At 38.3% G+C, this 23,254-nt stretch overlaps 1 protein-coding gene across 2 annotated transcripts in view; it reads left to right on the top strand.

Annotated features, from left to right (window-relative positions):
• Window positions 1-23,254, top strand: part of CACNA2D3 (calcium voltage-gated channel auxiliary subunit alpha2delta 3) — a 1,019,762-nt gene that overhangs the window by 841,867 nt on the left and 154,641 nt on the right. For both annotated transcript variants that reach the window (XM_029052259.2, XM_029052258.2), the window contains 6 exons: window positions 609-654; window positions 813-910; window positions 3,876-3,969; window positions 5,776-5,871; window positions 12,020-12,141; window positions 17,197-17,277. In XM_029052259.2, the coding sequence (XP_028908092.1) occupies window positions 609-654; window positions 813-910; window positions 3,876-3,969; window positions 5,776-5,871; window positions 12,020-12,141; window positions 17,197-17,277 (537 nt within the window). The remainder of the gene's footprint in view (window positions 1-608; window positions 655-812; window positions 911-3,875; window positions 3,970-5,775; window positions 5,872-12,019; window positions 12,142-17,196; window positions 17,278-23,254) is intronic.

Raw genomic sequence — 23,254 nt, 5'->3', positions numbered from 1 at the left:
ATCTTCCAGTGGGGGGACCATATTACCCATTAATAAGAGGGGCAATTATATATAATATGAATTAACAAAAATTCAAAATCAAATTTGTCCTTTCATCTGGCCATTCCCAATCCCTGAGATTTCTAAGTGCAGTGGTGGTGTGTAATCTTATGATCAGAAAGGGGCTCAGGGATCCTGCTCTTCTTCTCCACTGAAGAATACCAGTAAAAGTCATTCATCCTGTCTGTTGATCATGACCACTCTCCTTCCAAGTCACTGAATAGCTCTAAAGTGGAGATCTAAAATTTCTGGACAGGGAGTCATTGCTTCTGCTTTCTTCTTTGTCAAGTTTGGTGTAGTCTGGAGCACAAGTTCAGGGGGAACAAGAAGAGAAGTACGTAAGGTAGTAAGTGGGATTTTGGCCATTGTCCAACAATAAAAGTGATTTTCTTCGAGAATCAAGAAAGACTGAGGAGAGTTTTTAGTCTCTATGCACCAATCCCTACAGCTTCACCATAAGAATAATGTAGAAGGGGAGAGAGGAAAGGGGTTAAACCATCTTTCAGAAACTCTTAATGGTACCATCTTTTACAAATCCTGCTAATTAGCCTATTTTCCTTGCTTTTCAGGGTTGCATGATTTAGAACACCCTGACGTGTCTCTGGCAGACGAATGGTAAGATTTAAACAATACATAAAATTGATATTTGTTACCCTTCTTTGGTTTCAAGTTGTTTGTACTCGCTCTGCCCAGTTCTTCTAGTTCAAAGGCATAGAGAGATGATGCCTGTAAATATTTACATGTTCATGTTTTTGGCAATATCGTACTCTTAGGTCTTATTGCAACACCGATCTGCATCCCGAGCATCGTCAACTGTCTCAATTGGAAGCTATTAAACTCTACCTCAGAGGAAAAGAACCCTTGCTTCAGTGTGAGTCTGTTTTTAACACATTTAGTGAGAAGTGGCTACATTTTTCTGTTGATGGTGGGAAGGACGATTGTAATGAAGTTCACAGACCATATATCCCTTCTCAAGCCTTAAAGTCTAGTGGAAAAAGCCAATGGTATATGGGAACATGGAGAACTGGGTTCTGGTTCTACTCCCAACTTCATTTCAGACTGTGTGAGCAGCTTAGCCTATTCACTTAACCCTTCTGTCTCAATTTCCTCATTTGTAAAATGAAGATATTAATAGCTGCTCTTCCCTGCTGCATAGGGTTGTTATAAGAATTAATGAGATAGTTATGGAAGTGCTTTGATTTCTTGGAAGATAGAGTCTTTAGCTATCCAAAATATTATTATTAGTGTGATGTTTTGATGAAGTAGTAAAATTATCATATAGTCCTTTAAACTTCAAACTTTCTTGGTGATGATGGTCAATAAATCAGTTCCTACACACTGGACCTTTTTCAGAGCTACCAGTAAGAAACAAATTTCTGCCCAATAGGCAAATATGATGATGGTATTTATTAAATGCTTACTCTGTGCCAAGCACTATTCTAAGCACTGGGTATGAATTTCATCACCTCTTTCTGTTCACCCCCACCCTTCAGGGGAGGTTCTAGTGAACAATGGAGTTGCCAAATGATAGAAAAAAGCAAAGAAGCAAACAGCCTGGCTTACAGGCAGGTTGGATAATTGAGTTGTTGTAGGAGCCTTGTTTAGAGTAGTAGGAAGGTTCTGAAGACTGCAAACGTTTTACACCCCTCCCTGGACTACCCCTCCAGCCGAGGTGGGGGGGTCAGAGGTCACATTTCCAGGCTATGACCTCTGATGAATGAGGCAGAGTCTTGAGCACATGCTGCAGCTCCTCTACCCAGCCTCAGGCTGAAAAAATGATTTTGAACCTTCATATGGTATCCCTGGAGACCAATAATCTTCACTCCAAGATGGTATGACTCCTTGTCATAACATTTGACATTCGCATATTTACAGTTCTGCAAATTCTCATTTGAATAGCATTTAGGAGTTATGAATGTACTCCACATCATACATATGATTACAGAGAATCTACTATATTAAGTCAATAAGGATGTAGGTTGGTTAACTGAGTATCTTGCATATGTTTCAGGAGTTTCTGGTCAATTAGTATCCAGCAGCATTAAGGTTGGGGAGGAGTTAGCCAGGAGAAGTTTGGAAGAGTAGGGATGAGGGGCTTAGGAGAGATCTGGAAATGGAGAGATGGAATGGCCAAATCTTCCTCTCTCTCTCTCTGTCTCTAATAATAATAATTATTATTGTTAGTAGTAATGCTTATTATGGTATTTGTTAAGCATTTACTATGTGCCAAGCACTGTTCTAAGCCCTGAGGTACATATAGGTTAATCAGGTTGGACACAGTCCCTGTCCCAAATAGGGCTCACACTCTTAATCCCCATTTTACAGATGAAGTAACTGATGCCCTGCCCAGAGAAGTAAAGTGTCGCCCAAGGTCACTCAGCAGACAAATGGCAGAGCCAGAATTAAAACCCAGCTTCTTCTGACTCCCAGGCTCATACTTTATTCACTAAGCACACTGCTTCTCTCTCATGCACACAGAGTGCTCAGCACATAGTAAGCACTTGGTGGGAAGCAGTGTGACTCAGTGGAAAGAGCCCAGGCTGGGGAGTCAGAGGTCATGGGTTCAAATCCTGACTCCACCACTTGTCAGCTGTGTGACTTTGGGCAAGTCACTTCACTTCTCTGGGCTTCAGTGACCTCATCTGTAAAATGGGGGTGAAGACTGTGAGCCCCACGTGGGACAACCTAATCACCTTGTATCCTCCCCAGCGCGTAGAACAGTGCTTGGCACATAGGAAGCACTTAACAAATACCATCATTATGTTTAGATTGTGAGCTCATTATTGGGCAGGGATTGTCTCTATCTGTTGCTGAATTGTACACTCCAAGCGCTTAGTAGAGTGCTCTGCACATAGTAAGTGCTCAATAAATACTATTGAATGAATGAATATTATATTCTTCCAAGCACTCCCCCTGCCCCCCACTTTTAGACTGTGAGCCCATTGTTGGGCAGGGATTGTCTCTATCTTTTGCTGAATTTTACATTCCAAGCGCTTAGTAAAGTGTTCTGCACATATAAAGTGCTCAATAAATACGATTGAGTGAATGAATGCTCCACACACAGTAAATAATCTATAAATACCATTAATTGAATGATTGATTGACTAATAAATACCATCATCATTAACCCACACCCATGCCTCTCCTTTCTCAAGTTCTCGCATGCTGTCTCTCTCTGGCCACCTTCCTACCCCAATACATTTGTCACATACCTACCACAACTCGTGCCATGGAGACTTAGGTTAGTTAGTATACCAGTATTCCTACTCCAGTTGTAATATGCCCTTTGAGCTGCAGTATTATCAGTTGACTCATTTTCTTTATGCTCAATGTTAAACAAATGTTCCTTATTATTCATAGTCAGGAATAGCTTTGATCCCATATTTTTCCCGAGAAGCTAACCTCAGCTCTGACAGCACCACCTTTAAATTCAGCTGGCACAATTCTCATTCTCTCTAAGCAACTCTAGTTGCTATTATCAAAGGCAGAATTCTGGCCTGGATGGACCATTGATCTGACCCAGCATGGCATTGCTTATGTTCTTATGTTCAGTCACATGAGATGAGTTATTCTTGGCTACTTCATACTTAGCAGTGGCCTCTGTCTCTGACAATTCTCTGATGACTGCTCTAAGTCCAAGTTGGATGAATTTCAGCAGTGGGCAAAGGCAAATGTTGCTTTTACATGGATGTGAGATGATTTGGTAAAATACCTTTAAGATTTGGAAAAGGGGAACCTGGATGGATCTTATGAACTCTAAAGCATTCGTATGAAGCACTGGGAATGAATTCTTGGCCTCTAATACTTATTGCTGTTGCATTATATTATTTAAATAGGTGATAAAGAATTAATCCAGGAGGTTCTTTTTGATTCCGTGGTGAGTGCTCCAATTGAAGCCTACTGGACCAGTCTTGCTCTCAACAAATCGGAGTAAGTGGATACACATGTACCCCTTTTGGACAATTTCCCCACGTGAAGTCAAAAATGTGGTTATAGTTTAAAGACCTAAACTATTTTAAGAGCCTAGTGTTAAAGTTCTTTAATTTTATCCAAAAGCTCAAAACCACAGGAGCTACAGTGCATTAGTAAATCTAGTCTTTGACTGAATACTCCTGGGTTTAACTTATAATTTGTTTGGGTTTTTCATTGCATTAAATCTAGTATTCCAGCTTTCAGAGATACTTCCTTATAAATGTTGAAGGCCCATTTTTTTTTCCAACGAGTTTTATAATATTGTTTCAGTAGGGCTGATATTCTGGAACACCTAGTCTTATTAGATTTGAGTTTGTCTAGAATAGGAAGAGGTATATCCATTATACTGTTAAAAATATGTTTAGCATAGGATTGTCACTTTGACACTGGAGATATTAGTGACTGGAACTGTGCCTGTGTTAATGTGTTTTTCAGATATTCCTATGTGGATTAATGCAAAGAGAGCACAAAAGCATGGAACAAGTCTTTTATCCATCCACTTTTTCATCCCTATTCCTCCCCCTCCACTCAAATTACTCCTTTCCATTGTACCGTTTCTTTTCTACACTGTATGCCCATGTCCCTACCAGTCTTACGTAGGCCATGAATGTCATCTTCTTCACAATCAAGTGGGATTCCTTGGCCAATCCCCACATACGTTGGGATATGCCAAAGAGACAGAACCAGAACATTCCCCTCAGTTACTTGGAATGGATGGTAAATTGGTGGTGCTCAGGCTTTCCTGGAAGCACTGAGGCCTAGTGCATAAACAGATGACTCCCCTTGAGGATGTTATCAGCAAGGTCAGACTGGTTCACCAGGATACCAGGAAAATTCCAGTGGACTAGTGCCCATGGTGATGACTGTGCTATATTGGCCAGCTATAGCTCTGAACAGATTTCCCAGTATGAATCTCAGCCAGTTTGGCCCTTTTTATTAGACATTTGCCCTCTTTATCAAAGGCCTAAGATGCTAATCACTTGTTCAGTGAACTGAATGCAGCTCTTTTCAGGCACTTGAACAAATGAAGAAGGCCCTATAAATGTGATTATTAATAATCCTACTTATCTCCTCTGCTGGCCTCAGGGAAATAGCATGAAATCTTACTGAGCATTTGCTGTTTGGGCCTGTTGTGTGACTTTGGTGGGACTGGCTGTCATACCCTCCTTTCCTTACTGTGGTAACATATAAATTTGGAGTTTACAGCAGTCAATAAACTTTCTTCATCTGTTTGTTCTCTGTCCGCATACATTTTTGAAAATTTCAAATGTCATTGATGTTATCGTAAAAAGAAATAGCATAATATCATCAAACATAAATGCCAGAGCAAACCTCCAGTAACAATTGCTTTTATTTTCCGTAGAACATTCATCATTCTGGAAATTAGATGCATGCATTGACTCCGTGACCAAATCTTGAAAATAAACTCATTTTAGTGCTCTCAGTTTGGAGATTGTTGAGTTTCCTTTTGCACAGATGGGGGATTTTCATATGCAACTCTCATTAGAGGAAAATAAACCCTCAAGTTGTTCTGAGAGAGAATAACCCTAGAAACTCTTGTGGGGAGTAAGTGACCTCTCCAAGCTTGCATTATAGGTTTTGTTCATGTTTATCTTGATGAAAAATGAATATATTTTTAGTAACATTTTTAAGTGCTAAAGCCAGAAATTCAATTTCATAAAACTTTCCCTAACTAATGAAATAACTGGTATACGGTTGCTGTCTGGAAATATTATCTGCCTTGTGTGTGTTGCACTATTTCAGGAATTCTGACAAGGGAGTGGAAGTTGCCTTCCTTGGAACCCGCACGGGGCTCTGGCGAGTTAACCTGTTTGTGGGTACCGAGCAGCTCACTAATCAGTAAGTAGTATTTCTCATTGGGAACAGCAGGTTGGTGATTAAACAAAGAGAGACAAAATGCAAGGGCAGCCCCCTTCTCCCCTCTCATCCTTCCATCTCCTTTGAAGATTCCTGTACATTTCCCAAAGTTGAGTCAGTAAAAATAATTTGCTTACTGTAATATTTGGAGGCTGTGTGCTGCTTTTTGCCTACTTATTAGCTATAATAGGGTCCTTTGTTTTGGCCACGTGTTTGCTTCTTTCCAACCTCCTGGAGTCAGACTTACATCTAATTATTCAGTGCCAAACGAAGAAGATACTGTAGCTGGAGGAGAAGGGGAAAAACATGCACATTTTTTCCTGAATACATCTCAAAACAAATGGCTTTAGGGCTTTCAGCTGTTCTGCAGCCCTGATGTGGAATTCTTTCCCTCCCAAGGTCCATAATTTAAAGTCTGTTGATGTTTTTAAATTAAAACTGAAATTTCACTTCTACTTCGCCTTTGGCTCACACAACAGCAGAATCTCATTACTAGAGATGGTCAAACACGGCAGCATTTGGGGCTCCACAAAGTGGCTTAATCTGTTGTGCAAATGAAGGGCAAAGCAAAACCCCAAACTGCCTTTCTCCCTAGCACTCTTCCCTTTGGTTTCTAAATGCATGTTTAGTTCAAAGCCAGTTTAGGCTGTATGTCTGTGAGTCATTTGCACTTTGCTCATCAAACTGTTGTTTTGTAAGAGCTGGTTGATGGTCCAAGAAGCCTGTTTTGAGCCTTTAAACAAGTCTTCTAAATCTCTTCTCTTTGAAGCAGGAGGGTCTGGTTTTGCCAAGAGCAAATGGAAGTTGAAAATCCAGAAAACTGACTTGAGTTTGAAAGTTTGTCAGATATTCAGTGATTCCTTAACTTGGTAAAATGCCCATGCCCATCTTGATTAATTATCTACTTTGTAAAATGCCCTGGGATGCCCTGGTTTGAATGGTTCTATGACAGGGGAGAGTTGAATTGTATAGATCAACCTAGAGAGAGCTATTGGGTAATTTGTTGCCTAATACCAAAAATGCTGTGTTTGGCAAAGTCGACTGAACTATCTAAACTATAAAATAAAGCAAAAGGAAAGAAAGAGTAAAACAATATCCCTCCAGGGAGGTGGTTCTTTGTAAATTACAGATCAGAACTTCTTTCAATCCCTATATTATAAATTCACAAATGTATTCTCCCACACACTTAGTACAGTGCTCTGCACACAATAAACACTCAATAAATATGATGGATCAACTGACTGACTGATGTCAGCTATTCAATGAGTGTTACTAGTTACCAATAGTCAACAACCTTCCCTTTCCAAAATGCACTGATTGATCATCACTATTCCCTTAGATTAGCTGAAAGTGTGGAGGCAATATGGTTTGGAGGAAAGAGCAAGGTCTGGGTGTCAAGAGATTAGATTCAAGTCCTAGCTTCACCACTGACTTACTGTGTGAGCTTGGACAAGTCACTCAACTGCTCTATGCTTGTTTTCTCAGCTGTAAAATCAATATCGCTTCTTCTGCCTCACAGGGATTTTGAGTTGACATAAAAACAATTGATATAAAAATCAAAGCCTTTAACATATTAATAGATGGGGAAATTTAGACAGAAAAGTTATCAGTAGTATTTCTGACATTTGTTAAGCATTTAATCAATCAATCAGTAAATGGTACTTATTGAGCACTTAGTATGTGCAGAGCACTTGAACTAAGCACCTGGGAGAGTATAATACAACAGAGTTGGCAGACCTGATCCAATTTGTGCAAAGAACTGCATTCAATCCAGGTATCTTTTAAAAGTTTGCAGAGCAGACTGTAGAAAGTAAGCTCCTTGTGGGCAGGGAACGTGTCTACCAACTGTGTTGTGTTATCCTCCCCCTCTTACTTAGACTGTGATCTCCATGTAAGACAAGAAGTGAAACACTTAGTAAGTGCTTAACAAGAACCATCAATATGATCATTATGATTATGCTCTACATCTAGTGAGTGCTAAATAAATACTATCGATTGATTGAGAGCAATGCAGTGTTGGAGCTTGAACAGGAAACATTTCTGAATTTTGGTCCCATACTGGAGAGGTTAGGAAAACGTTTTTGTGAAACCTATAGGTTTTATTGTGATTGGTTCCAAATAGCCCAGGCATTTCAATATACCAATTAAAACTGGTAACTTTGAGTATTTCCAATCCTTCCTGCACAAGACCTGGAGGACTTGAACTTGATAAATGTAGAAAAACAAGAATTTAAAGACATGTACAAATATCTGTATAGTTCTATATTTGCTTATTTCAGACCTAGTTGAATTTTCATTTGAGAGTTATAGATTAATATTCCAAGGAAGTTCTCTTAATCCTCAAAGCAGATCTGAAAATATGGACTGAAGGATAATAAGCTGGTGCCTTGCAGGCTCTATAAGGCACACACACAAACACACACACTCTCTCTCTCACACACACACACACACAAACCTACTTTTCCTCCCCTGCCAATGTCTTGGAGGAAATATCATTCTATTGAAAGTGATAAAATATTCCATGAAAGATTCTGGACTGTTCTGGTAGACAAAAATGCCAACACTGGCTTACTAAAGATCCCACTAATAAAGTACTTTCCAACACCTATTTCCTTTCCTCAAGAGCCCATCTAGTTTGAATGTCTCAACTGTATATAAATTGCAATTGAAGATGATGTTAAATCTGGCGCTAGAGCACATAGGTGTCCTTTTCTAGAGCACAAAACTTCTGGCTTCAAAGGACAGTTAAACTGTCATATCTTCTGACTTAATTGAATTGTTATCTATAATGGGTACACTGATATTTTTGGTTCATGATCATGCCTATAATCTATTTTCTTTCTTTACTCATTATGCAGTGGCTATGTCATGACTTTTAATTGAACTAATAACATGTTTTATGTAATTCTGGGGAAAACACCATCCTAGTGGTATTAATCACTCAGTGTGAAGAAGTACTTTTCTTCCCTATGTTTGTAGCTACTCACTTCTAAATTAAACTAACAAGGGTTGAGATGGCTTTCAACTCAGTCACAGGGGTGTCTTTAAGGCTTACCATTCAACCTATTTGGTCATGGCAGCCAAACTTCAGTTAATGCACCTGTCCAAGTTGCATTCAATCATTCATATTTATTGAGAGTTTTCAGTGGGCAGAGCGTTGTACTAAACACTGGCGAGACTGCAATAGTACAGTACAAGTTGATAGATGCGTTCCCTGCCCACAAAGAGCTTACAGTCTATGGGGGAAACAGACAATATAGGCAATAAATTATGGATATGTACATAAATCATTCAAATTGTATTTATTTAGCACTTACTGTGGTGCAGAAGACTGTACTTAGCACTTATGCTGTGAGGCTTAGGGAAGGGCAAATTAAGGGTGCAAATCCAAGTGCAAGGGAGACGCAGAAGGAAGTGGGAGAAGAGGAAATGAGGGCCTAGTCGGGGAAGGCTTCTTGGAGGAGATGTGCCTTCATTAAGGCTTTGAGGGGAAGGAGAGGGATCATCTTTCAGTCACAAAAAGGGAGGGAGTCCAGGTCAGAGGCAGAATGTGGGCAAAAGGCCACATAAAGCAATTGGCTTTATAGGAATGAAGTGGGTGGGCTGGGTCACAGTAAGAAAGCAGTGAGATAAGGTATCAGGGGGCAAGTGATTGATTGTTTTAAAGCCAATAGTAAGGGGTTTCTGTTCAACACAGAGGTTGATGGATATCCACTGGAGTTTCTTGAAGAGTGGGAAAACATGGACTGAATGTTTTTGTAGAAAAATGATCTGGGCAGCAGAGTGAAGTATGGACTGTAGTTGGGGGAGACAGGAGGTAGGGAAGTTAGGAAGGAGGCTGATGTAGTAATCAAGGTGGGATAAAATAAGTGCTTGGATTAACATGGTAGCAGTTTGGATGGAAAAGAAAGGGTGGATTTTAGTGATGTTGTGAAGGTTGAACCGACAGGATTTAGTGACAGATTGAATAGGTGGGTTTAATGAGAGAGATGGGTGGAGGATAACACAAATTTTTACGAGCTTGTGAGAGACGGGGAGGATGGTGGTTCTGTCTACAGTGACAGGAAAGTCACGGGGAGGACAAGGACAGGCATTCATGAAGCTATCCAACATCTAAGGAAATGAAAAAGTGAAGTGAATATACCTATTTAGGCAACATAATGATTTCAAGATCAGTAAATCTTACTGGAGAAGCAGCGTGGCTCAGTGGAAAGACCATGGGCTTTGGAGTCAGGGCTCATGAGTTCGAATCCCAGCTCTGCCACTTGTCGGCTGTGTGACTGTGGGCAAGTCACTTAACTTCTCTGTGCCTCAGTTCCCTCATCTGTAAAATGGGGATGAAGACTGTGAGCCCCACGTGGGACAACCTGATTCCCCTATGTCTACCCCAGCGCTTAGAACAGTGCTCGGCACATAGTAAGCGCTTAACAAATACCAACATTATTATTATTATTATTATTAAATGTTACAAATAGATGTTACACTTCTAAGATGTACTTATTTGTCAAATTCAAGCCCTATTAAGTGAAACTTCTTAGTTTTATGCATGCAGAGTACTGCATATCTTCACCCTATAAATTTAGCTTACTTAGCCATGAGTACCGTGGTAGCAGGATCCTTTTGTCTAAGGGCAAAAGTTATAAATTCCAACTTTGAGATATTTTTGAAATACCTTTGTGATTCTGATAATATAGAAATAATGTGAATTCCATAGTGGACAGGGACTTCCCTGACTAATTGTCATTCAAGTTCAATAGTAATAATGCCTTGTATTTTAGCATATTCATTTTTCCAAATCTCTCTTTGCAGCAAGTAGCTCGTTTTATTATTACAAAATTCTTGTGAGGTAGGAAGAGGCTGGTATTATTATCTCCCTTTCTCAGATAAGGAAAATGAGGCCAAGAGAAGTTTAGCGACTTGCCCAAGATCACACAGCGGGCCAGAGCTACTGAGACTAGAACTAGTCTACTGATTCCCAGACCTATGTTCTTTCCCTTGTTGCCTCCACAGAATATCAGCCATGGGTAATGGCAGAAGTCAGGGAGGAGATCTGATCTTCCTAGAATTTTTTCACATCAGAGAGTGAGATGTTATGGCAAGATGATAGAGTGGGCAAAAAAGAATGGTGAACTGGTACTATCTGAAGGAAAGCCACCATCCCACCCTCCCAAACCAATTCCAGGACACTGTCACCTTTCCACCCCTACTTCCAACTTCTACTGTTGCCCAGGGTTGAGGTTCCAAGGATTGTTGACTCTTGGATCCCAAATTGTCGCTGGACTTAAAGCTTACTCAAATCAATATTTTGGCACTCTTGTTCAAGTTGATAGTCACTTAGGGGCTCCCTGTTGTAACCAGCAAGCCCTTTACTACCTAAGCCCTCTCACTTAACTTCTCTCCTACAGACCTATTTAGGTGGGGGGTTCAGGATCAACCCCAGCCCATAATTCTCCTTTCAATCAGTCAGTCAATCAATGATATCTGTTGTTCACTCATGATGTGAAGGAATGTGCACAAGGATGAAGTGTTTATGACTTTAAGATGCAAATTATTATTGGAACTGGTGCTTTAATAGGTAAACATGCCAGAACATTCCCTACTTCTGATTACATATTCATACACCCTCTTTATTTGTAAAACATGGTCACAGTTGACAGCTGGACGAAATAGCTTCATGCTCCACAAAGCCTCATTTAATTCAGTAGCGCAAACTCAGCATGTATCTTCAATTGTGCTTTCCCAACTCTGGTCTTTCCAGTTTACACATAACATGATTGTTATTTGAAGCTCTTCCTAGAGAAGAAAAAAAAAGGACATTAAGCAAGTCAACTGAAAATAACTGTAAAACTGTTTTAGACATATTTGCTTGTTTTTGTGCATTTTTATGTTCCTATTTCAGTTCTCAGGAATCAATGTAATTGTTACTGATCACCATAGTACTAAAATGAAATATTTTTACATTATCCATGGTATATTGGCCTTATTGTGTTCTCAGAGCCAGGGATCTGAAATTAGAAGGACATTTCTTTTTTCTCTCGAAGGCCTCCAAGGTATTGATAATTTAAGTGGTTTTGAGTTAATGCAGTCTTAAAACCAGGAAATATTGATTTCTCTTTCTTTCTATTTCAAGAGACTTCCTGAAAGCTGGAGATAAAGAGAATATTTTTAATGCAGATCATTTCCCACTTTGGTATAGAAGAGCAGCTGAACAGATCCCTGGCAGCTTCGTCTACTCAATTCCATTTAGCACAGGTCTGTATGTTTGTTATATTTTTAAGTAGTGAGCCATGCAACTCAATGAAGCATGTTGTTTAAATCATGGAGCAGCATTAAAATGAATCACAAGAGATTCAGTCATTTATTAAGAATTAATGTTGCATGTTTAGCAAATATGATCAAACTAGGCTTATTGGTCTTGATGCACTCATTGTAGCAAGGGATTTGACCTAATTGTCACAAATGTGAATTTTAAGTAAAAACGGTTCCATTGAGAACAATATAAAAAAACAAAGAAAAAAAACCTGAGAGCCTAGCCATTTTGATTCACTGAACAAGAAAAATGGGTTTTTAAGATCTTTGGAAGAAGTCATAAAGAAGGTAAATTGCAGATAGTGAACCTGGCTTACTTCTGAAGCTCCTGAGGATGCCACTACTCATGCTCAGGATCTGCAGAAATCAAAGCAACCTCCCTCTACTCTCTCCATTCTTCTCCATTGGAAGCCAGCACAAATCCATTTCAAGTAATCCTGAGTAACACCTCACTCCACTGCCCATTTCTCTCCTTTCCAGTGTGACATTTTAAGTTGCATTAAGAAGATGTTGCAGGAGAGCAGGCTGAAACAAAATTGTTGGGCCTGCAAATGTTATGCTGAGCCCTTAAGTATACATGCCATGTAGTTACATGACAACATCCGAAGATAGTCATCTTAATGAAGATTTACAGGGAGGTGAATTGGAATCAATATTAATTGCAGACACTCCCACCTAATTGGTTCTGTGAAAATAGAGTGTTAAGTGAAACACCGTTGAACAAATATAGTTTTTGAAATAATTTAACTGATTCTAAGATTAAAAATGAACAAAGCAATATGAATATGTTAAAGAGCAAAACACACAGTGTTTGTTAATATATATCAATAACAAATATTTTGAATTGTATTTTGTACATCTATGGATTCAATCATTAATTTTTATTGTGTTCCCTTTCGCGTTGTATTCAGCCAAAAGACACCTTGTGCTAACAAACTAATGTGTTACCATTAATCTAATGCCAAGCAAGCAGCTGTTAAAAGGGGCTTTTAATCACTCTATTCAGGTCAGTTAAAGCACTTCAAAAGAAAGGAGACCAGCATGAAAAGAGGGAGGGGTTTGCAAGGTAAACTTTGTAGCACTACAAAATGAAGGCATTATCATGAAGTGAGAGAGCACTCTTAAGAAATACCCAAGTTAAAATTCAACAGAATATCAGGAAAAAGTGCTAAATGAAGAGCATTATACTAGGAGATAATTGTCCTCAGCCTGAAGGTGCTAATGATCACTGATGGTGTTATAGGTACCAAGAACTGTACATTGTATTACTGTTCAGATACACTCCTGTGCTCTCCTACCTCCTCCTGACGCATATGCCAAGTTTTTCTAGCCCAAGTTTATTAGGAAATATTTCTGTTAGAATATTTTATACTTATTGTTAAGTAGTAGGAATTACTGCAGCACTAATATAATTTTTCCCTCTTCATGTCTTTCTTTGCTTATGTGTAAAATGCTAACAGAACCCAGGACTTGTTTTCTCTTTCTACAGAACAACTACTTATCATTCCTTTTCTATTAACTTACTGACACTTTAGGTAGGAGTTATTCTTTGCAAAAAACAATGTCTTCATCCCTGTCTTTGTCTTTTAGAATTATTTTGAGAAGAAATGAGGTATGCCATTTTACAGAAGGCAGATATTTTGTAACTACAGTGTATACTTTTATTAGTATTACTACAATACTTTTATTCTTTTAATATTTAAGAGTGGTTACAAATTACCAAGGATTTTTTTTCCCCTTAAGTATGTGTACTGAACTGGGATTTCACTATGTAGAATTTACTTTGATGAGAAATGCCTTTCCTAGAAATAATGGAAAATGACTATATTTCTTGCTATTGCATATTCTCTTTTTTGTTAGTGATGGGTTTCCTAGAATGGGGCGTGCAAATTTGTTGTCAATTTATCAGTTATATAAGACATTTTCAAGGCTTTATGCCATAATTAGTTCCATTATCTAATGAACAAAATTGTCCCATGTTAGTAGTGAGCAGCTGAGCTCTTCATCAAACCTAATCACTGAATTAATGAAGCACCCATCTGTAAGTAATAATGAGGTGCTCTATTTAGTTGAATTAGTAGGGCTTACTGAAATTGTTGAGGAGTTTTGCCGTGTTGCCATTCACATTTTTTTCACAGAAATATGCCCGATGTGGGGAAAAGAAAATAACCTTGACTAGGTAAGTGCTGCCAATGATGTATGTGAGGAGATGCCATTCCTTCTCTATATGCAGAGAAAAGACCCTCAATAAGAAAAAAAAATTCTAACCTTGTTTTATGATAGTTAATGGCCATGCTAAGAAAAGATGTGTGGACTATGTTTTTTAATTAAATTTGACTCATGTTTTGTCCAGAAGTGTTCTTGCATCAGTTTGAAGAGCCTCTTCTTCATATGTGCAGCTATCAAATACTGTAGCATATACTATAAACTAAAATACATCTGTATAAACATAATGAAAAACTAACTGTAGACAGTAAATGGAATTTAAGAGTATGCTAAATCATTTTAAATCATAATTTTTATATTATACTAAAAAGTCATCTCACCCTATCACCTTCTTTTTTAATACTCTTTGGCAATAGTACTTTTGAATTTTGATGCAGATATTTCTTGCAGAATTCTCTCACTTGAAAATAAAACAGCAAAAATTTCCCTGCCTTAAGCACCTCCCTTCTTCTCCTCCTCAACTTTTGTACTTTAAGGCACTTAAATAGACAGATGAAAGCGTCAGTCAGATAATGATAATGACAGATCTATTTAGCATAGATAATAGATTAACCTTTAGACAAATAACCTTTAGACAAAGTGCCTTTTTACTAAATAGGATGTGAAAGATAGTCCTTTGAAAATAAGTGTTTACATATGTACCTATAAGAAAACCTCTAATTCAAAATTCTTTATCATTGGTTCATATTTTCATGGCTATTTGATCATGTGACTATATTATGTTCATTGTGTTGTAATGTATTGTTTTGGTCGATATATTGACCCTTGGGACTTCATTAAGCACTCCATAAATACGATTGAATGAATTAAAGCACTCTACATTATTTCTTAAAGGAAAATACACTCTATTTAGCAGGCTTTTGCATAACACCACATTTTAATATAAACAGAGTGATATCTAGGGAGTCCCTATAGGTTATTTGCCTAGAGAAAATTTAGAAAAAGCAGAGTCATTTTTTTCTGCTTTCCTATTTAGACCGTGAGCCTATGTGTCTGTGATTATCCTGTATCTACAGGAGTGATTAATAAGTGCTTGGCACATAGTAAATGCTTAACAAGTTCCATAAATGTACATATACACACACATACATAAACACACACACATACACAAAACCAACTTGATATTTTAATGATATGGAAGCATTCTTGGAAATTTTGAATTCATAAGGTATTGGAACTTTTGTCAATAATCATGAAAATATTTCAGTACTCTCATTATAAATCTTTGATGTATCAGATTCCTGTTTTTTTCATGCCTGGAATAAATATTGTCAGAAACACACTTGGCATTAAATCAGTATTTTATGTCAGTAGAATTTGACCTAGCAAATGAAAGCCAAAATCCCCAAATCATTTTGAAAAAAACTTCAGTATTTAGTCCATACAATTCTGTCATGTTTGATGTCAAAACAATACATATCATTATGGAAACAACATAAATATAATAAAAGCAAGTTAAATATTATGAATGTAACTATATGCTACTGACGTATCCCTGATATGAAAATTCTCCTAGATGGTAAATTAAGGATTTAGGGAAGTGCAGAACCTCTTTCAGGACTGTACAGTGCACTGAAGCAATACATCCCAAACAAAGTTTCCCTCTCTAAATATAATGATGATAATAATAATTATGGTATTTGTTAAGTGCTTACTATGTGTCAAGCACTGTTCTAAGTGCTGGGGTAGATACAAGGTAGTCAGGTTGTCCCATGGGGAGCTCACAGTTTTAATCCCTATTTTACAGATGAGGTAACTGAAGCAGAGATATCAATAGATATCCATATATCACAGATATCTCTCTCTCTCTCTATATATATATATATAGATATCACAGAGATCCATATCCAGGTTCCTGCATAGACAAAGACTGTCCCTGGTTTCTTGTAGCCTGGGCTCTTGAGGGAAGAGGGCTAATGATACTATATTTCTAACTGTGTTTTAGGGCTGCAGGAGAATGAGTAGAAAGCTGGGTGCTACTTCTATCTGTGGGCAGGGTCCCAAGAATCCTTCATTCATTTATTCATTCATGCCAGTTTCTCTGAAATTGCTTCAATCCCACTGTTTAGAGAAGCAGCGTGGCTCAGTGGAAAGGGTTCTAATCCTGGCTCCACCACTTGTCAGCTGTGTGATTTGGGGCAAGTCACTTAACTTCTCTGGGCCTTAGATACCTCATCTGTAAAATGGGGATTGAGAGTGTGAGCCCCACATGGGACAACCTGATAGAAGGTAACTTCTATCACCCCCAGTGCTTAGAACAGTACTTGACACATAGTAAGCTCATAACAGATACCATCATGATTATCATTATTATTACTGTGTGCAGACCACTGTACTAAGTGCTTGGGAGAGTACAATATAACAATAAGCAGACGCATTCCCTGCCCACAACATGCTTACCAGCCCCACTGCAGATCTGTATTCCAAGCAGGGATAGGTGACTCTTAGCATGGCTCCACCTCAAAATTTTGGGCTTTATGGGGAGTGGGAAACCCCTCAGTCCTTTTTCTGACTTTATATCGAACCTAGATAGCTCACCTGGATTGCATCCTTGTTCAGAAATAAGACCTAAACTTGACCTGAATGCTAGTTATTTAAAAAATCTAGTTATCTGAAATGTTTGATCCTGATCTTGGCATTTGTCTGAATTTACTGTGGTACTAAGTACTGATTCCCAGTAGAGCTTTATTACATCATGAAGCCACATGACCTTAGACTGCCATATCATATGTTATAACCTGCATGTTTCTGTTTGTTTTTTTAACCTTCTAGGAGCCACAAACAAAAGCAATGTGGTCACTGCTAGTACATCTATTCAACTCCTTGATGACAGAAAGTCTCCTGTAGTTGCAGGTAATATGATCATGTTTATAATCACAAATAAAATAGAGACAGTTTACTTCTGTTCCTTTTCCTGTGTTGATAAACTGCAAGACATGGTTCTTATTGCCCTTACTACCTAGGCTTTGAGATGGCAATCTCTTCAATTTGAAATCAGAAATTTTCTCCAGGAACTTTCTTACTAGATACTGTGCTAAAATGGTAATATGAATTTAACATGGGGGACCTCTGGTAGATACCTGGAAGGTTGGTAATTTTGTTTCTGAAGTCCATTGTGCCACCAGTGTTATCTTGACAGGCCAGCGTACATCCAGATAATTGAATGTTAATATAACCTGAAGCATGATATTCCAAAAAGGGTCAGCTTTTTCTCCTTGGCTTCACAGTGGAAAAATGGTTAAAACTGTATGAAGCCTCTAGGGAAGCGGTATATTGGTGGGCCCCATGAATTTGGAGTTTGATTTTAAAATCAGTTAAAGGCAGCAACTTTGGCAGGAATTGACCTTAGGAAAATATTTTTTTGAACATGACACTGACCTCAAGGGAAGAGAGTAGAAAGACTTCACCCACCATGGAGCCTCTGGTGAATTTTATTTCCACTTACAAGTGTTTTATTATATGTTCTGGAACATGTCAAAGGGATTTAACAAAAAAAAAAAAGAGGGCTTGAGAGTTAGTTGTGATATGTCATACTAGGATTAAGTCTCATAAGTAGCAAATAAGCATTTTAAGAAGAAACTGTGGGTGCATGAGCTGCTAGTTTCTTATATGAAATCTGTGGATTTTGCTGGTTGACAAAATTGAGTCCCTCCCAGTGTGATTGTCAGTGTCTCGTATCTTCAACCCCTCTTCTAGGCCCATGTAAAAAATATTTGGAGGGAAAAAAAGGGCAAGGATTATAGTACTATTTGGAATTTTTGCCTAACATACATGTTTTAATCCATCCACTGTTTCCTTAAATTCCATTCTATAATTTAAAAACATCATAATCTTATGAAAATAATATTCACCATCAGTATTTATTAAATTCCTAGTGTCCTCAGGACTGTAATAGACATTTGAGAGAACACAAACACCAATATAATACAAACAGTGGGAACAAGAGGAAATAGATATAATTGATAAAATTAAAAAAGAATAAAATGGGAAAAAAACTGATGTAGATGTTCATACTAAGGGTCTCTGATAAGATGACATGCAGGGGATAGAGAAATCAGAAAGGAGGATGATGCTGTTGGTCCAATTGGAAGTGATAAGGACCAGGGTGGTAGGCATAAAGGTGGGAGGAACAGGCGGATCTAGGAAATTTTGTGGAGAAATAGATGGCAGGATTAGAAGCAGACTGAATGTGGAAGGTAAAAGAAAATTCAGAGATGACACTCAGCTTCCAAGTTTCTAACAGTTAACTCAGCAAGGCAAACCTTTCTAAAGAAATCCAAATTGCAGTTACAGAATCAAAAGCTTGAATAGGATCAAGACTTGGAAATGCGCACTTGTACCAGGTATCAGTGAGAGGAAATAGACTTCATTGCACAAATATATAGGGAAAGACATGGACATCCATCCCCTTCAGAAATTCATTCTACTGTTTTACTCAGTCGGTATTTTTGGAATCCCATATCCTTCATACCAGTATTGGGATCAGCATTAGTGTACTTTAGTGTGTGGATTTAAATTAGTCAAATCTTCCCAAATGATTCAAAATTCCTCACATTTCCTAAATGCCTATTTAGCATATAGATTTAGTTTTGATGAGCTATCAATCTTAAAGAAAAATGTGAGGGCTACAAGATAATTTATCCACTAGTCATGTGACAGGTTGATGACCTCCATGTGATCATTCAGTCAATCACTGGTATTCATTGAGTGCTTACTGCTCGTAGAGCACTTGGGAGAGTGTAACATAACAGTTGGTAGACCTGTTCCCTGCCTACAAGGAGCTGACAGACTGTTGGGCACACTGTTAGTGGTGTCCAGAGATGATCATTTAAGCCATATAGCACATTCCAAAGGGTGTTTCTGTATGTCCAAGTCAGGCCAGATCCAGGACCACAATTAAAACAGATCTCTTTGGGATTTCATTATGGCCATATAAGTTGTATGAAATGGCTATGACGGACCATTACGGGGTTAAATCCCAGTCTAATGTCTAGTTATGTGGTTGTGCCACCACAGGGAGTGCGTTTAAAAGAAAATCATAATTTGAAGGCGAGAGATTGTGTGGAAAAGAACCTAAGGAATTGCATACCCATTGTTGCTTGGAGGCAGTCAATCAGTGAAAACCAACTGTCAGATTCCCTTTAGAAATAAACAGTCCTGTGCTTGTGGGATCCCTGGTGTCCCTTTTATCCCCCAAATCAGAGAGACAAATGTAACAAGTTTTAATGGCTTTGATGTAAACATTCCAGCACTTTCACGATCTGTAATTTTCTTTTATATAGTACTGCCTTCAAATAGAAATGTATTTATTGCTTCAAAATGGACGGTTTTAATTGAAAAAATTAAGTGATGTATCAGGAAGTGAAGATGAAAATATGAGGAAAATTGCCTCCAGCACTTGTAGTAGATGATGCCTTAAGCTTGCAGCAATTTAGTTTCAGTGAGGTCCCTGTTTAAAAGCAAACTGCTCTGAAGGGCAAGTTCAAAATTTTGCAAATAATTACAAAGGAACTAGCTTTGAAGAACTGCCTCACACCAAGACTTGAATTGGTATCCTTCTTTCATTTTCAGGGTGTGGGCATATTTGTATTGTGTTTTTTTTAAATAAAAGTGGTTCAAAATCCATCCGTCAATGACAACTTTTTGGAGGGGTAAGACATTATGGACATTATTCCATTTATACTTTGACTGGGAAACATAATGGATCCCATCCATCTTCTTTCCTGTGGCATCAGTTACAGTAACACTTTACCTCTGCCTGCTGTCTGGCATATTATACTTATGCAAGCTCATAATTGGGCCCTAACTGCAGCCAGAGAAGAGGGTGAAGGAGTCTCATCTACAGAAAGATTTATTAGGATTTAGCAAAGTCCCAACTGTTACTTGTGAAATAGTGAGCCCAAGGTCACACAGCGGGCAAGGGGCAGAGCTGGGATTAAAACCCAAGTCCTCTGACTCCCATTCCTGTGCTTTTTCTGCTAGCCCAAACTTTAACAAGGAGTCCCTTTACTTTAAAGAAACCCCTCTGACAATCTAAAGCTAAGAAGTAGATATCTTCTTCCTTCCTTGTAAAGTAAATGATATTTTGGTTTAGAGAAGCAGCAAGGCTTAGTAGATAGAGCTCGGATCTGGGAGTCAGAAGGCCATGGGTTCTAATCCTGGTTCTGCCATATGTCTCCTGTGTTACCTTGGGCAAGTCACTTAACTTCTCTGGGCCTCAGTTACCTCATCTGTAAAATGAGGGTTAAGATTATAAGCCCCATGTGGGACAGGGACTGTGTCCAACCTGATTAACTTATATCTCCCCAGTGCTTAGAACAATGCTTGGAACATAGTAAGCGCTTAACAAATACCATAATCATTATCTTTATAATTTAAGGACTCACACATTTACCTACATGTAGTGGTACCAAATTGTACCAACATTCAGGTATCAAATGAGGTAATTTAAGTATAGTAATGAACAATAACCAAAAAAATTGCACCCATTCCCTATCCATTCCACTGGCCCAATTTTACATGAAACAAAGACTTCACAAAGCAGTGTGTACTTAGAAAAGCAAGAAACAGAGTCTCATTACTCTATTTGTAAATATTCAGTCTCCTTCCCTCAGAGTGTAAACCTGGGTGCAGGGAACTTTTAACTTTATGTTTAACTTTTCCAAGCACTTAGTACAATAAATTGCCCTCAGTAGGCACTCAGTAAATATCATTACAACTACAGACATAGATTGAGAAGGAGCTGAAGATGATTTTACTGGTTAAAAAGAGATGCCCGCAAATGGTTTTCAGTGTCCCAGGGACACAAAAATGTAGCATATGATCTATTCTGCACATGAACTTGTAGAATGAGCAATTGCATGATTGATTTGGTCACTTTAAGGCATTTAATCTATATTGTTCCATCCAAAAAAGCCCTTACTTTCTCAGTTGCTGAGTACATTAGCCTGAATGGTCCCAATAATTGTATCTACTCTCTAGTTCTGATCTCACAGACACAAGAAAGGTGTCATGAATGCCTAAGAGTTGGTTCTGCAGTTTGTCAGTCAGAAGGTCTTGGCTATCAAATCCAGTGAGTGAGGAGATGTGGTAAACAAAAAAAAAAATTTTAATATGTTGATAGCCTGTTGTCTTCTGTTGTAGTTGACTCGCTAGCCTTGCTGAAGCAAGATCAATTGTCCCAAACAGAAATATTCTCTGCCATATGTATGAATATCACACAGTGAATGGGGCCACTACCATGATTGAAAGTGGGATTGAAGAGTGCAGGAGCCATAGATTCTCTGGATTGCCCCCTTTGGCTACCCCAATATTTCCAAAGACCCTCTCCTTTCCACACAATACATGTGTGGAAAAATATTATCCCTAGTTGTTGCCACACAACCTAAGGCATGGTTCTTGGAAGCAACTTTCCCTAGTCATAAGAACCCAGGATTGGCATGCAGGAGGTTTCTTTTACCACTGCTCAGATGGCTTAACAATGTTCTCTGTTCTTCGGGCATTTGGTATTTGCCCCACTCTCAGTCCCACTGACTTGATATGTATTAATTATATATTTAAAATGATTTATTTATATTAATATCTCTCCCTCTAGATTGTAAGCTCCTTGTGGGCAGGGAACATGTCTACTAACTCTGTTGTAGTGTACTCTCCCAAGTGCACAGTAGAGTGCTCTGCACCCAGTAAGTGCTCAATAAATGCCATTGATTGATTACAGCTGATAAATCAGGGGCTTCTCTCCTCCAAAGTTACTTTGGGTTTATGGAACCAATACTGACAGGATGAGGAAAAAAAATCTCTTTCAATTCCTCTTGTCCCAGCATGCAAACACAAAACCATCTATGCATAAACCTGTTGTGTAATCCCAGTAGAGTCTGGGGTCAGAGGGTTCCAGACCAGGATGATCTGCCCTGCTTGACAAGCAGCTCCTCAGATCACATAGCGACTGCTCATCTACATCAATTTTCCTGAGCCACTTTGGTTTAAGAATAGAAAAATTGTACAATCAGTGGTTATGGAGAGATATGCAAAGAGAATAAGATTTTTGTCCCCACTTGTAGTATGCTTTCTCCCTAGCAGAAGGGGAAAGAATCCAAGTGAATGCTTCCAGGGGAAATTAAAAGGAATTTCAAACAAAATTCTTTGAGGAAAGAACACATGGGAGAACAATGGTAACTAAGGCACTGCTGAATAATAATACCCTCAAAATCTTGATCTTCCAGTCTGCTCAAATATAACTTGATATTGGTTAATATGTGATATTTTCAGAAATAGGAATGATAGTTGAGGCTTCCAGTATCATTATTGTATTTTAACAAACACTGATGTCATTTTCTGTCCCAAACCCCCATGAGTTGTGGATATTAAATGGTGCTACAAAAAATATACAAAGTCATGGCCATTTGGCGGTCATATTTTTGCTATTAATATAAAGAAAACAAGGCTGATATAACTTATAACTTATTTACTCTGAAGTGGCCATTCTGCATAAGTATATACATTTGGGGACAGGGAAATACATTTTCTAAAATATTGACTGTTAAAGAAAATTTTGTTTAAGGATAATTAAAATGAACACTGGAGAGTTGTTTTTCCATATACCAATGATGGGTTATGCTTTCCTGACAACCAAGAAGCAAAAAAGTGACTAACCACCTGGATTATCTGATTAATTTATTTTTAAAATGCATTTGGTTCATAGGGCTAGATGGCATATTGTAATTGAAGTTGGAAGCTTTATTTGTGCATTGAATAATAAGCCACATGAAGCAGCTACTTTGAACTTCATAGTGAACTATGATATGATACAAGGGCACAATCAGTATTATGT

The sequence above is a fragment of the Ornithorhynchus anatinus genome, chromosome X1, assembly GCF_004115215.2.
Source record: "Ornithorhynchus anatinus isolate Pmale09 chromosome X1, mOrnAna1.pri.v4, whole genome shotgun sequence".
NCBI lineage: Eukaryota > Metazoa > Chordata > Mammalia > Monotremata > Ornithorhynchidae > Ornithorhynchus > Ornithorhynchus anatinus.
The sequence above is the reverse complement of the archived record's forward strand: the minus strand, read 5'-3'. Positions and strand labels throughout refer to the sequence as shown.